Consider the following 15,477-nt stretch of genomic DNA (forward strand, 5'->3'; position numbering starts at 1 on the left):
TCCCATTCTAAACAAAGCAGTGCTAACGGCTCCAGAAGAATCTTAACAGTGGCCGGTTACACACCGGCACTTGGGACGTGTCCGCAGGACGTCCATTTTAAAAAAGGGGCATCTCTTCGGACGCCTTGGGTCTAATACGGACTTGTACAATATGGCGCAGCCGTTCCACACGGCCGGAGCCATCTTACGTATCGGACACATAGCGTCCGAACGTGTCGTGGCACCTATGATGTCATGAATGCGCAAGTGGCGCCCGCGACGTCATAGAGGCGACGCAAGAAGGAGCTCCATTTTGGAGCTCCTTTTTGGCTCCACGCGGGAGCCGCGCGGTGTGCTGGCTGCGGCTCCCGCACGGAGCAAGCGGTGCGGCGGCAGACCGCCTCAAAGCGGCGGTCCTATAAAACCCGCAGTGACACTCTGCTAAGTGTCACACTAAAGAAACCTGCTGCCTTTTGGTACAGTTACGTCTTCTTATCAAAATAGTTCCAAAATTGTCCATATGGGTAGCTGAGATAGTGACACTTTTTGCTTTCTGCTGCGTCCACTGTACCCAGACTTTATTGCAAGCACAAAATGATTAAAATATGGTTAAAATTACCTTCAGGCTATGTGTATAGTGTATATACGAATCAAATGAATTTCATATTAGACTTGGGCCCCACTCCAAGGTACCTCATTAGTATATGGAAATGAGACAAAATCCAACCCCCCCCCCTCGAAAATCTAAAACTCTTGTGATCCCAGCATTTCAGATGGGAGACCCATCTCTACCTATAAGGACGATATTGTCTGAAAATCATATTGTAAACTCTATATTCTTGGTTCTTTTAAACTGTATGCTTACGTCTGCTTGGAAAGTGAGGTTTCCTTTGTCAGTGTTCTGTGGCATTAAAAATAGACAGCAAAGGTGTTTTTTTTACCCTGAGATTTAAACAACCTTCTCCCCAAACCACCATTCAGACTGTTTCTCCAGGCAAGGATTTATTCTACTGTGGTTTCAGTTCACATAATCTGTTCTTGCCGTCTTAATTCTCAAGGCAGATTTACCCTGTCAGCCTCTGAGCATCGTCCTTGAAAAAGATCTTGGGTCTTAAAAGTTTGAGTACCTTGACAAAATAGCTGGTCTAGTTGAAAAGACACAGTCTCACGTATTCTGATTCAAAGGGTCTTGTTCAGTTATATATGTACTGGACAGTTGGAAAAAAGCATTTCTGTACTTGGCTGAAGATTATTGAAGGTCAGGAAATAGGACCTGTTAGGCCTAAAGTGGGCATCCTTTGGCTTTACAGGACAACTCATAGAAATTCCAACCAGCATGGCCACTAATAAGAAAATAAGGGTATTATCTTCTCAAACCTCAGGAGGATCAAAGATTCACCATTCCTCTTCTATAGGATTAGATATTAGTCAGTTGACTATCCTGAAGGACCCGCTTTCCCTAATAACCTTTGCTATTATATCTTCATTGCTTCCAAACCATCTTTCTGATAGACTTTGGCTGTTGAATTAATGCAGTTTGACATCACTTTCACTGCCATGGTTTCATCCTATGGAATCCTGAGATTTGTAGTTTGTTGTGACACCCGAGCTCTCTGACAAAGAAGGCTAAATAGCTCCCCAAACTACAGTTGCCAAAATTTCATAACATTGAGTCACGGCAGTTAAAGCAGTGTCAAACTGCATTAATGTAGTTTACATCTACAGTGTAGATGTAGCCTCTAAACTTTATATAGTTTTGAATCCATTTAATCCCAATCTTAAATACTTTGTCAATGACAGGTGGCCAGCAATACAGATTTTTCCTGTATCTCCTATTTTGGTTTGAGAATTCAGTGCTCATCCAGCCTTGCCTTCTACATCCTTTGGTCCCTTGATTTGTATTTGTGGATGATATCTTCTGTTTCTGTTGATGGCATTGGGATTCATCCTCCACCCTTGAATAAGCAAGACAGGAAATACCTTGTTTTTGTTTTCTTCAGGAGATTAGTGATTCTAAAACCAATGACTGTGTGATGGATTCCACAGTTGCAGGAAACATGCACAGTTAGGGGCATTAATATCCCAAGAGTTACTGAGTGGTCAGCTTCTTCATGTGCAGGCATGATGCTTCACAGGTAGCCATGATGCTTTATTTTTAGAGTAATAGCAATGATTAAATATTGGAAGGAATGTCAAGGATGGAGCAAGCTTGTTTTCTGCTACTCCAGAGACTAGGACCTGGAGCAACGGATTCAAACTATAAGAAAAGAGATTCTACCTAAACATTAGGGAGAACATCCAGTCAGTAAGAGCTGTTCAACAGTAGAAGAGTGTGGTGGAGTCTCCTTCTTTGGAGGTTTTTAAATGGAGGCTGAATGGCCATCTGTTGGGAGTACAATGCGCCCTTTTTTTACGTGGGGGATCCATTCCAGACCCCCCCCCTGCATAAAAAAAGCATATGCTTGAGCCCCATTGAAAGTAATGGGGCTTGTGCATGTGGCGTTGGCGCAGCAGCGCACAGGTGCCTCAGGCATGTGCCCCATCCCGCGCAGCCCCCTCACAATTTTCAGCATATGCTGAAATGTCCACGTATAACACGGGCGCACTGTACTTTGATTGTGTTTTCCTGCATGGCAGAATGAAGTTGGACTGGATGACCCTTGAGGTCTTTTCCTACTCTGATTTTATGGTTCTCCTTGTTCTTATTGGCTTCCTGGTTTCTCTTGGGAAGTAGAAGTCCTGCTTTGGAAACCCATTAGCCCCTCAAGCTCTAGAAGATGTGAAAATGGTGGTCTGGAAGAACACGACAGATGGGGTCCAGGACAACGGCCTGACGCTCAATGGTAACTATAGCAGAGAGCTCTTCCGCATCTGGCCCAGGGGGCTGATCTCAGAATTCTTGACGGATGAGAAAGAGGGATGACAGCTGAGTGACACTGTATGTCTAGCCCAAGGCTGTGCTTTGATGCTATGGCTGTTCATCCAGTTAGACCCTACCCCTAAGGGCACCAGTGCTGCTGCTTTGAAACCGGCTGCGTCCTTTAACTTGAAAAGTCGTGTTGCTAGAACACACTTCTACTTTAATAGACATTCCTTGTTCCCTGTTGCCGCTCTGTGTGGATTTCATCCTGTTTCAATAACCCTGGGAACAACTTGACAGTTTCACTGAGAGAAGAAAGGCAAATGATGGGGGAAAGTAAGGGAGCTCTTTTACTGCTGCACTGGGAGAGAAGCAGGAATGTGAATCGGGGAAAGTTCCTTGAATAAAATAATTTATAGGAGCATTTGAGGTTAAATCAATACTGCAAAACAGAGTCTTCTATGCATGATGCCTCCAAGCTGGGAATTTGAGCTGCAGAAATTATACACATGCCCCAGTTACAACATGTTGCTGTTAAAGAGCAAAGGCCAGTCTATGCAGCTAGTGGGTGTGCACCAGTTTTACTTTTTTAAAATCCCAATTTTTTAGTGTAACCCTTTTTTATTTTGTGTTTGTTTATTTAAAACAGGTAATTTTTTCATTTATGTTTCAATGAAAAAAACCTAAACTTGCTTATTAATATTGGGCAACATTATTTTATCTTTTAGTAAACTTGATCAAGCAAGTTTTAATGCTTTCTAACATTAATAATCCAAAGGCTTTGATATGATGCACATCGGTCGATATGACAACCATTTTTACTGCTTATTATTCCTATTAAATATGTCAAATATGTAGAATATGCATTATAAAAGGAGCCAGTGTGGTGTAGTGATTTGAGTGTTGGACTGTGACTCTGGGGACCAGGGTTTGAATCCCAGCTCAGCCACGTAAACCCAATGGTTGACTTTGGGCAAGTCACAGTCTCTCAGCCTCAGAGAAGGCAATGGCAAATCCCCTCTGGAGAAAATTGCCAAGAAAACCCCATGATAGGTTCACTTTAGGGCTGCCATTAGTCAGAAACGACTTGAAGTCAAACAGTAGCAATACATAACAAAACATACAAATTACTCTCAGAGTTGTTTTGGTTGAACTCAAGTTAATGGCAGGATTTATTTCTGATTGTCATTTTGTACACTACAAATTAAAGTGATTAAAAAGAAGCAATGAACAACTCCCAATACACTGTTAAAGACTTTAAAGTTAAAGACTGCTTTAAATTCAAACAGTCTTTGTTATTTTAGCAAGAAGGTTGGGAAATAGTAATAATAACCAGACCTGAGAATGTTCCATTTGGGGCAGTTCTGTTGTAGCTTTTTGTTACTGTACATTCATGCTTGGATCTGATCTTCCTCTCCTCTCATCCAGGATTCCTGTTCCTCAATACTCTCTTTATCCAGCGAGGACGACATGAAACCACATGGACCATCCTACGCCGCTTTGGCTATGATGATGCACTAGAACTGATGGATGACTATCTCTGCCCACCGTGAGTAGATCATGTCCCTTTTAGATTGTTTGGGAGGAAGGAAAAGATATTACTGATATATGAAACTATGGAAAGAAAGATTTTGAACCCTAATGAACTTCTTTTCTTACCATTGTGATTTTCTCCAAATTCAGTCAGCCAGGCTGGCTGGGGCTGATATGTTCCAGAACATCCAGAAGAATCAAGTTGAGAAAGATTAAGCAAGCTTTGCATACTAACATTCCTAAGGTGTATATGATTTTGAATGAGAACCATCATGGTGGAGTGTTTTGAGTGCTGGACTATGACCCTAGAGGTCAGTTCCCTGCTCTGCCACCGAGTAACCTTGGACAAGTCACACATTCTCAGTCCCAGAAAACCCCCTGATAGGTCCACCTTAGGGTCACCATAAGTCGGAAATGACTTGAAGGTGCATAACAACATCATTTTCTACCTGTCTAGAGTTTCCCTTATGGTGGGTCACAGTCACATGTTTTACACTCAAGTAATCAGTGACTGAAAAGAGACCGTGAAGACTGCAGGAGTCTCAGAGTTCTCCTTGTAAGATTCTGCCTTGACCTGGGCAACTTGCCTTTTTTCAGGATCCAGGTGCCTCACGACTGCTCCACAGAACTCAACCACTTTGCCTACCAGTTTCTGCAGAGGATGTTTGAGAAGCATGACAAGGTGAGCTTCATAGTGGCACAAGCAATGATAGAGACAATCCTTTGCAAGTCACTGTGCCTCTCCCAGTTCAGTATTATTTGAACCCAGCTGAATAAAACTATCATGGCCCCTGTTAAGCCATTTGCATCTTGCTGCTTCTCCCTTTGTGCACATTCACCATCTAAAATAACCTATAAACTGTTGTGTAGCTGAGCATATAAGAACTGTTTGCTGCATAGTTCTGGAAATACAGTTCTGATACTCGCCCAACTGGCATGGCCATCTTGGCTGCTGGATTATGGGAGCTGTGGTCCAGAAAAGTAACCTTTCCAGACTCTGACTGAATCTTCCAAAGTGTCCTGTCTAGTCCCACATCCTGGTTCCAGTGGAGGCCAGAGAAAGTTTTCCAGAAAGCTCCCAGTGGAATTTGAAGGCAGCCCTTTGGTTCTCATTCTTGTCCACTGATCCTTGAAGCTGCACTACCTCTGAACTAGCAAGTCTCATTTTGGACTTAGTATCTGTACAGATAAAGACAAATATGCAACCATCCATAAATCATCACTGCACCCATAATCTATAGCTCCTGGTCGCACATCCTTTGCCCCACAGACTCCCTCTGCTACTAAAGGGCAAGTGATAATAGAAGAAACCTCTCTGAAAAAAGGAGACAAACTCTGCACTGCTATTCATCCAGAAACCTGGCCAGACTGATGTTTCCTTTAATGGCAGTGGGAGAGAAAGTACATCCTCTGATGGTTAGGTCTTGATCTTTGATTGAGGCAATGATGGTAGCAAGAGGTGAGATAAATGCAGGATGTTGGTTAGCTGCCATTTCTTTCCCCTGCTTATCTGTAGGACCGTGATGGAGCCCTCTCCCCTGCTGAGCTGCAGAGCTTCTTTAATGTGTTCCCCTATGTGCCCTGGGGTCCTGAGCTCTACCACACGGTATGCACCACTGATAAAGGCCTGCTTTCCCTGCATGGATTCCTCTGCCAGTGGACGTAAGCGCAGCCCCTCTCTGCCTTCCCTCCTTAAAACCAGTTTGCTTCATGCTTGGTGAGCTCCTCCCTTGTTCCCTGTAACGGGCAGCCTTCTGTGTGTTCGGATTTTCCTAGGCTGGTTGCCTATCTGGATGTACATCGCTGCCTGGAGCATCTGGGCTACCTGGGTTACCCCATCTTCTCTGAACAGGACTCACAGGTTCATGCTATCACAGGTGGGTCATCTCACTTCTACTTTACGAACCTCAAACACACTTGAAGACAGGACAGGGGGTACTGTCATGGAACAATGGCAGATTTTGTCCTCTCTGCTGCCACCCAAGCCTCTGCTTCTGAGTTCAATACTGGGAAGACTGGGAGTAATCTGTCACCTTTGGAAATGAAGGGGCGTCAAATAAACAATCTGCCTGCATAGATAACAGTAGCTTTTTGCAGAGACTTTCCAGTCACAGATGGAAGGGGAGGCACCATAAACACCATTTTCTCATTTCCCACTTCTCCCCCTTCCTGCTTTCTTCTGCTCCAGTTACACGGGAGAAAAGGATTGACTTGGAGAAGGGCCAAACCCATCGGAATGTTTTCCTCTGCAAAGTGGTTGGATCCCGAGGTGCTGGCAAATCTGCATTCCTGCAGGCCTTCCTTGGGAAGACCTTGACTGTGAGTGTACAGGATTCTCCCCCTTGCCTTTTGTTCAACCCTCCTTCATTTTCATCCTATCGTGTGATGATTCCGAAAAGGCAGACAAACTCATGGGAGGCAAGTCTGAATGAGAGAGGGGGAATTGTAAGGAAATCTCTGCATTCAGTTTTCTCATTCATTTCTGGCTTTTTGCAAATGCAAATTCAGTGTGATGCTTGACCTTTGAGCCTAGGAGTCCATTTCTACCATGGGTTTGCCGTGAAACATTGAACAAGTAACATCCAGCTCTTACCATTATGCTCCTTCTCCAGTCTGTCTGATGGGATGAACTCAGATCAAATCATAAAATGTCTCTTATTCCCATTTTACAGATAGAGAACTGAGACTGAGCTTGAACAGGAATCCACAATCAAACTGCGCCTGAGATTTGTGTTCCAAATTATTGTCTCTTCTTTCTGATATCCTGTATACTTAAAGCTTCAGCCTACTTTTTCTTCTTGACTCATTTGCTGGACAGCCCTGAGCTTTTCTTCTGAGGCTGCTGCCATACTGCAGAATTCATGTAATTTAACTGCCATGGCTCCATCCTATGGAATCTTGGAATTTGTAGTTTGTTGTAGCACCAGAGTCACATTTTTCTGACTAAGGAAATGCCTTCTGGTCTGGGGCCCAAGATCATCACTCTGTTTTGGCTTCAAAGGTGTTGCTCATCTCATCTTTTCTAAACTCATATTTCTATGCCAGGGGCTTCTGAGACACCAAAACATAATTATTTCTGCTTTCTTTTGTATCCAGGCCCAGAGTGAATCCAAGGGAAAGGAGTTCTCCTATACTATTAACACTGTGCAAGTTAACGGGCAGGAAAAGTATTTAATAGTAAGTCTTTCTATTGCGGTTCTTCAAAATGTACTGTATTGCTTTGTTTGCAATAATATTTGGATCTAAATATTGATGCTAATACTTCTTATCTCCCTATCATTAATTTTTTGTTGGGAATAAAACTAATGGATGTTCTCCGCTCTTTTGAGGGGGTGAGGAATGAACATATATAGTGTGAGCCAAAAAGTGCCTTGGAGTTGCCAAAAAATGGTTCAGAAATAGTGAATTCCCTCTTTGCATTTCTCTCCAGCTGCACGAGATTGATGCCGACATGGAGTTTGTGAAGGCATCAGATGCATTTTGTGATGTTGCCTGTTTGTTATATGATCTGACGGACCACAAGTCTTTCAACTACTGTGCAAGCATTTATAAGGTGAGCTTTGTTCCTTTCTGCTCCCCAGACAAGTAACTCATTGGACCAGTGTTTTCAGAAAGAGGGGATACTGCCAAGGAAAGGTCTGTAGGACAAGATCAAGATTAGATTGTTAGGTTCTGGACACCTCCAACCCTATGGGTTAGGCAGTGGCAGTTGGATGCTTACAAACAGGGAAAGAATTGTGCCTGGTTTAGCCACATAAGAGATCTGAAAAGTTACTTTCTTTGGACTACATCACAGAATTCCTCAGCTAGGATGACCAGTAGTCATGAGGTATTTCAGTAGATATAGTGAAGAGTACCCTTTTCTAAGTTCTCAATTTATATGATTCTCAGAAAGCTGCATTAGTTGCATGTTCAGCTCCAAGCCCAATTTGAGATGCTGGTGCTAACCTTTAGAGCTGAAGAAGCTTGGGATTTGCAGGATTGTTTCTCCCTCCAGCAGCTAGCCTGGGATTTAAGATCATCACAGGAAGGTCTTCTCCATGTACCTTAGATACACAGCATATCTGCAAAAGAGAGTTAGAGCAATGTGTAGTCAAAGGCTTTCATGGCCGGCATCCATAGTTTTTTTGTGGGTTTTTCAAGCTGTGTGGCCATGTTCAAGTTGAGTTTGTTTTTGACGTTTTGCTAGCATTTGTGGCTGGCATCTTCAGAGAATGCTGGCATGGAAGAGAGTGGTGTATATATATACTATGTGACCTTGGGTTGGGAGGAGTGGTTTCCATGTTAATCTGTGTATTGTTCTGTTGTTGAATGGCAAGGCCTCAGGATGGGAGGATATTAAAGGAGGATTTGTGTCTGTTTAATTAGAGATCCCTTGTTTGCTGGGAAAATCCCTATCCCTGGGTGGTTTTCATTTGCACTTGCTAGGTATTGATTTTAGTGTTTTTCAGGACTGGTAGTCAAACTTAGCTAACTTTAAGGGTTTCTTCTTTCCTGTTGAAGTTGTCCAGGTCTTTGTGGATTTCAATGGCTTCCCTGTGCATTCTGACCTGGTAGTTGTTGGCATGGCCCAGACTTTCAGTGTTTTCAAATAGCATTTTATGCCCAGGATGGTTTATAACATGTTCTGCTACTGCTGATTTTTCTGGCTAACCCAGTCTGCAATGCCTCTCATGTTCCTGAGACTCTCATGAGAGTTAGAACACTTTATATCAGCAGTTTTTTGTCCTCTCCTGTTGCAGAGGCTGCAGTCAAAGACTATAATCATTATTTCATGTGTGGTTCATGTGCCTTAAAATTCATTATTTTTGGAAAAAGATATCACTGCAAATCAGAGTGTATTGAATACACTAGTATGTTTGGAATGAGACAGAGATTAATGGAAAGATATTGGAGCTATTGTGGATTATGGATTATGGAGCCCCACCTAGAATATTGTGTCCAGTTCTGGGCGCCACAATTCAGAAAGGACATTGAGAAACTGGAGCGTGTCCAAAGGAGGGCGACAAAAATGGTGAAAGGTCTGGAAACCATGCCCTATGAGGAACGACTTAGGGAGCTGGGGATGTTTAGCCTGGAGAAAAGAAGGTTAAGAGGTGATATGATCGCCCTGTTTAAATATTTGAAGGGATGTCATATTGAAGAGGGAGCAAGCTTGTTTTCTGCTGCTCCAGAGAACAGGACCTGGAACAATGGATGCAAGCTGCAGGAAAAGAGATTCCACCTGAACATTAGGAGGAACTTCCTGACAGTAAGGGCTGTTCGACAATGGAATGCACTCCCTCGGAGGGTGATAGAGTCTCCTTCCTTGGAGGTCTTTAAACAGAGGCTGGATGGCCATCTGTCAGGGATGCTTTGATTTGGATTTCCTGCATGGCAGGGGGTTGGACTGGATGGCCCTAGTGGTCTCTTCCAACTCTATGATTCTATGATTCTATGATAATTGTTTTCCTGCTTTGATATGTTTTATCATTAATGGCAATGAAAGAGAAAGTAAAATTGCCATTTTATCATTAATTGCTATTTAGTTGTTCTAACTATATTTGCTTACTGCCATGGCATCCATAAGGAGGGGAAGTGGTTCTAAAAATTTTTTTATAGATGAGACATAAATATAGGTAAGGAGAGCAGATGCAAGCTGTTGCTTAATGTTAGAGACTCCATTATCAGCAACAATGGCTTTAAAAGCCTTCTCTGCAAATAACCTCCTCAAAGCCATTTATGCTTGTGGCCTTCACAGGCATCCTATGACAGCATGTTCCATTGCTGTACAAAGACATTCCCTTCCCCTTTCTTGAGGTTGTAAATCTTCTACCTGTCAGTTTTATTGGATAACAAAAGGGTTAGTATCTTGAGGGTGAATACTTTCTCTCTTATTCCCTTTTCCCTCAGCGCTGTTGGTTCATTTATGAATATTTATAAATCACTTAATATTGGAACATTTCCAAGTGGTATACAACAATAATCAAAGGTGCACTGTTGCTGGAGCCTTTCCGCTATTATCCTTGATTTTGATGGTAAAAATGTTTAAAAGATTTAAAAGTACACACCTTTTTGGAGACTGAGCAGCTGTGGATCTTAGGACTGGAGTGTGCCTTTGGTACAGCTTTTGGACTCTTAGGATGCATGCATCATTGAAATACCATACCTCCAAAGTGACTCAAAGCAGCTTTATTTTGGCCTGTCTGTAACAGGCCTTAGAATCTTCATTGGGTCTCTTTTTTAAAGCTGGGTAGGAACTTTTCCCATTTCAAATGTTCTGTTAACCCAAGTCTTACAGATCACAGTATCCTTGTTAAAACAAAGGAATGGGGATGAAAACCAGACAATAAGAGCAGGAGGGGAGTCAAATAAGTGTTGGCCGAGTTCTGCTACAAAACCCCCGAATCCTTATTCCTGCATGGCAGGAGATAAGACTGGATGGCCTTTCTGGTCTCTTCCACCTCTATGATTCTATGGTTGTTCTGTGTTTCAACACTCATTTTCCCTGTTAATTGTTGTCTCCTCAGCAACACTACATGGATGGACAGATCCCTTGCCTCTTTGTGGCCACTAAGGCAGACTTGCCTGAGACGTCTCCGCAGCATGGCCTCTCACCCGCCGAGTTCTGCTACAAACACCGCCTCCCGCCACCGTTTTACTTCACTTGTAATGGACAGGGTCTGCCTAGCCCTGCTGTCTACACAAAGCTGGCCACAGCCGCCACCTTCCCGTTAGTATCTCCTTCCACTCCTGTTCATATTCCTTTCAGTGGATATTAGGAGTACTTCTTCCAGGCTGTCTAAGCCATTTTGGCACCTGTGGCCAAAAAAAGGACTAATGAGAGTATTTGAGCCATACTACTGAATACTTGTATACCTTCATGTGTCCAGGGCACTCTGCATGTCTTATCTAGTTGTACTCCGTACAATAACCCAGTAAGATATTACAAACTGTATGCTAGCAGAAGGCAGTGGACAGCATTTATTAAGGTAGAAGGTGGTCTTGCTTAGTGAGTTCATGTCAGAGGGAGAGATTCAAATTGGTGACTTCTGGGTTTATGTATCACTCTTAAGTTCTGTGCTGCACCATCATAGCAAGATTTTAGCATTTACTAAGCCAGCTGTTATTCACAGTGTTGAAAGTGTGAAGTTTGAAGGGAGTAGCTTTATGCTTAGCAATTGGGCTGTATCTAAGCATTCTGATTCAAGTCAAACTGAACATAGACACCATTTGGGCATCGCCTTTTAGGTTCCTTGATTAGGTCCAGTCCTCCCTACAGTGCCTGAGCTGTTTGCTTTAGCAAAGTGAGATGAAGGACTTTGTTCCATCTCCAGCATGGAAAACAGCTTCAGCTGCCAGTCCAGCCAGCTTGTTCAGTGACATGCAAGGTGAAGAAGAGTCATCTTGTCTTGGGCAGGCCTTGTTCCAGGACAAAGAGCTCAAAAGAGCTTGATGAGTCAAATCTTTTTGGAGCTAAGTAAGTGGATGGGAAACTACTTGGAACCATGGTGTGTACTATCTTAAGTTCTGCAGAAGAAGGCAATATAGAAATGTAGTAAAATTTTAACCATAATGAATTGTTTGTATTGCACATTCTCCACAATATATTGTGCTCAAAGCTTGTTTACGGAATAGAGAGTTTTAAATGCAGTAACCATAGTTACAGTATCATTACAGTTCCAAGTTAATACTTCAACACTTTCTTTAAAGGATATCAAAATTTCAAATAAGTATACAACATATGTCGATGAGCTACTTCACAGTATACAGTCCTCATAGCATTAGCAGTGTACTCATAGGCCAAACATTCATTCAGCAGTTCCTGTTAACTAGTAGCCAAAAAGAGAAAAAAGAAAGTGAAATAACTGCAAGGCACTTGAGGCAGTCTACCCTCAATCTACAGGAAAAGACCCACTTCTCAATAGGTTTCCATCTCTCAAGACCACATCCTCGTGGTTTACCCCCTCTTAACCAGGGGTATTCACACATCATGATCAGCTATGGTTTGTGATAGCCATAGTTCGTTCCTTGAGCCACAACTTGCATAGGGGGGAAAAAAACAAACAGTAACATGTCTAGATAGTGTCTCTTCTGCTGCTTGTGTCATTTTCAGAGTGGATAGCCTGAGAAACCAGCCAGGGTAAAGCCATTGTATGACAACAAGTCATTGTTTCAAAAGACAGAGGTTTGTAAGCCATCAGGTAAACCATGCCTTCCAATTGAGGTTTGTAGTTGGTTAAAAAAACATAGCTTAGATTAGTGGAGGTATGTTCACATGTGTTGTATGTGTGTTGTGTGCCTTCAAATTGTTTCCAACTTACGATAATCCTAAAACGAACCTATCACAGAATTTTTTTGGCATGTTTCTTTAGAGGGGAGTTGTCTTTGCCATCCTTTGAGGCTGAGAGAGAGTCACTTACTTAGGGTCACCAAGTGGGTTTTCATAGCCGAGCAGAGATTTGAACCCTGGTCTCCTGAGTCCTAGTCCAGTGCTCATACCACTACACCACACTTGCTCTTGCATGTTCACACCGCAAACTAGATTTCAGAAAGCTATGCCATAGCTTGTTGTGATGTGCAAATGTGTTTCACCAAGTGAGGCAAGGCAGAGGAAGCCTCTACTCGGGCAGGCATCCTCAGTAATAGGTGTTGTGCTAAAAGGCAACACAAAAACCTTCATATGCCAGAAGGCATGGCTTAATCCCAAGTAACTCTGGCAAGCTTCTATAGTTATACTCAAAGGGTCACAATGTCCCCTCTCTGTTCCTTCCAGAAGTAGCTTCATTTATGAAGGCTCCCATATTACAAGTGAGAGCCAGCCAGTGCGGTTAGCCAGGTCCTGCTGATCACTTTTATTTTTTAATCCTGATGCCCAAAGAAGAGTTCTGTGTAGCTCAAAGGCAAGCCCTTTTGATGTTGGGGACAAAATAAAATGCTGTTTGGTACACTCTGCACCTTGGACAAGACAAACGTGACCCAGCCACCAAAGCTTGGCCTAGCCCATTATTTTACCAGGACAAGAGCTTGCAGGGGAACGTGCTGTGTTTCCCCGGCTCATATAAATGTAATCATCTCCCCAGGGAGGATGGGAAATCCATTATTTATACCCTACTAAATCCAGAAAGGGCAGAGGAGAGCAAGCCAGTCTTGGGCCCTGCATTAAGAGCTTTATTTATTTATACCACAATTCTTAAAACATCCTAATATATCTGTGAAGGGGGGAGGAAAGGGAGGTGGAAGCACAAGTGATAAAAGAAATATATGTTGAAAGAAGGCTAGAAAAAGTGCTCTGTATGAGTGATAACATCCATTCCTTTTCAAGGATCTAATTTTATCTTGGTTCCTTTGATATTCAGCTTGTCCATGTGGAGACAGATGCCATTGGTTGGGCTATATGTCTGCTAGTTACTGGAAATGTTACTATCCATCTGGATGGGGCTGTGTTACTGAAGCCTCTGGTCCAGCTCTTTTCTTTTACTGCTTCTGCTATTTCTCTCTCTCTCTCTCTCAGAACCTTATTTCATCTGTATTCTTGGCCTGTTACAGACTGCCAAAATAAAGCTGCTTTGGGTCTCTTTGGAGGTATGCTGTTTAAATGATGCATGCATCCTAAGAATCCGGAAACTGCACCAAAGCTGCACTCCAGTGCTTAGGAATGGAGTGTGGCTTTGGTGCGACCTCCAGACTCTTAGGACCCATGCATCATTTAAACAGCATACCTCCAAAGAGACTCGAAGCAGCTTTATTTTGGCAGTCTGTAACAGGCCCTTGTTTCAGCTCCCTTTGGCCTAAATCTCATGATGATGATGATTTACTTGTACTTATAGCCCACCTTTCTCCCACTATAAGGCTAACAGCCAGTTTGAAACAGTACACCTGGCCCTGCATATCCACAGAGTTTTCATCTGTGGATTCAAACATCCACGGCTTGCAAAATATTTTTTAAAATATATAAATTCCAAAAAGCAAACCTCAGATAATACTGATCCATCTTAGAATACTATAAAAGTTGGGAGCCTTAAGTAGATGTCTTCCTTACTTTTGGTGCTTTTCCACCAGGTACTCTCTGTTTCAATAAGGCTTGGCTTGGAGGATTCACAGAATTGGTGTAGAGGCAAGAGTGGATCATGGCTTTTTCAAACATGGAAGTTTATTTTATTTTTACCTCCATAACAGGAATAGGTACCGAAGGAGCATGACCTAGAAAGGCACAGCGATTGCTCTTTTCTGGTACAAATTATTCAGAAGTTATCACACTATTTATACCCATGCTAAGTAGAAAGCATTGGCGTAATATCTTTTGCTGAGCCCAACCTGGAACATATGCATGGGAACCGGGCAAAGGAGTACAGGAGTCATTTGCTCCCTAAACCCCGTGCTAAAATGGAGCGAGGTATTTAAATGGGGGGAATTGTATGTGTTACGCAAATCGAAATTAATGTGTATTTGCTTAGGATGCATAATTTATTTTGCATCTACTAGCCTGAAAGGGATGAAAGTGCTACACCAGGCCGTAAAAGCCCAACCCCACTTAGTGTGAATGTTGCAGGGTTTGTTGGCCAACCTCCAGCATCTCCATTTTGAAGGGGATTTTGGGATAGATGATATTGGAAATATCTCTGCCAAAGACCCTTCAGAGCTGTTTACAATGCTGGGCTACAGGAGATGAATTAAGAGGCTATCTTGCTCTCAGTAACTTCTTGTGTTCTGGGGAAGAGATTGTACCAAGAGCCTGGAAATGTGGGATTTTTTTGTGGGGAGGAACAGCTAAAACCTCTAAGAATATACCAGCAAGTAAGCAGTTAGAGAGTTGGATTATGACTCTAGAGCCTAGGGTTCGATTCCCCGCTCAGCCATGAAATTCCCTGGGTGACCCTGGGAAAGTCATACGCTCTCAGCCTCAGGGGAAGGCAATGACAAACCTCCCCTGAAGAAACCACCACAACAAGAAGGAAGTAATGGAAATTGTGGGTGTACTCAGTACCCCAGCACACATAAGCAGAGATGGAGGACATGTGGCCAGCGCAGGGAGTATTGGGCTAAGTGAACCACGATTGTATCTATCTATCTGTAGAAAGAATGCTGTGTGACACCACTTTAACTGCCATGGCTCCACCCTATAG

General features: G+C 42.9%; 1 protein-coding gene across 1 annotated transcript in view; it reads left to right on the plus strand.

The window, feature by feature from the left end:
- RHOT2 (ras homolog family member T2) overlaps positions 1 to 15,477 on the plus strand; it is a 42,042-nt gene that overhangs the window by 19,723 nt on the left and 6,842 nt on the right. Inside the window, 9 exon segments of the mRNA XM_042438217.1 lie at positions 2,714 to 2,822; positions 4,268 to 4,388; positions 4,970 to 5,054; positions 5,889 to 6,034; positions 6,149 to 6,249; positions 6,561 to 6,691; positions 7,469 to 7,549; positions 7,803 to 7,925; positions 10,882 to 11,084. Coding sequence (XP_042294151.1) covers positions 2,714 to 2,822; positions 4,268 to 4,388; positions 4,970 to 5,054; positions 5,889 to 6,034; positions 6,149 to 6,249; positions 6,561 to 6,691; positions 7,469 to 7,549; positions 7,803 to 7,925; positions 10,882 to 11,084 — 1,100 coding nt within the window.

Source organism: Sceloporus undulatus, chromosome 8, assembly GCF_019175285.1.
Source record: "Sceloporus undulatus isolate JIND9_A2432 ecotype Alabama chromosome 8, SceUnd_v1.1, whole genome shotgun sequence".
NCBI classification, from domain to species: domain Eukaryota; kingdom Metazoa; phylum Chordata; class Lepidosauria; order Squamata; family Phrynosomatidae; genus Sceloporus; species Sceloporus undulatus.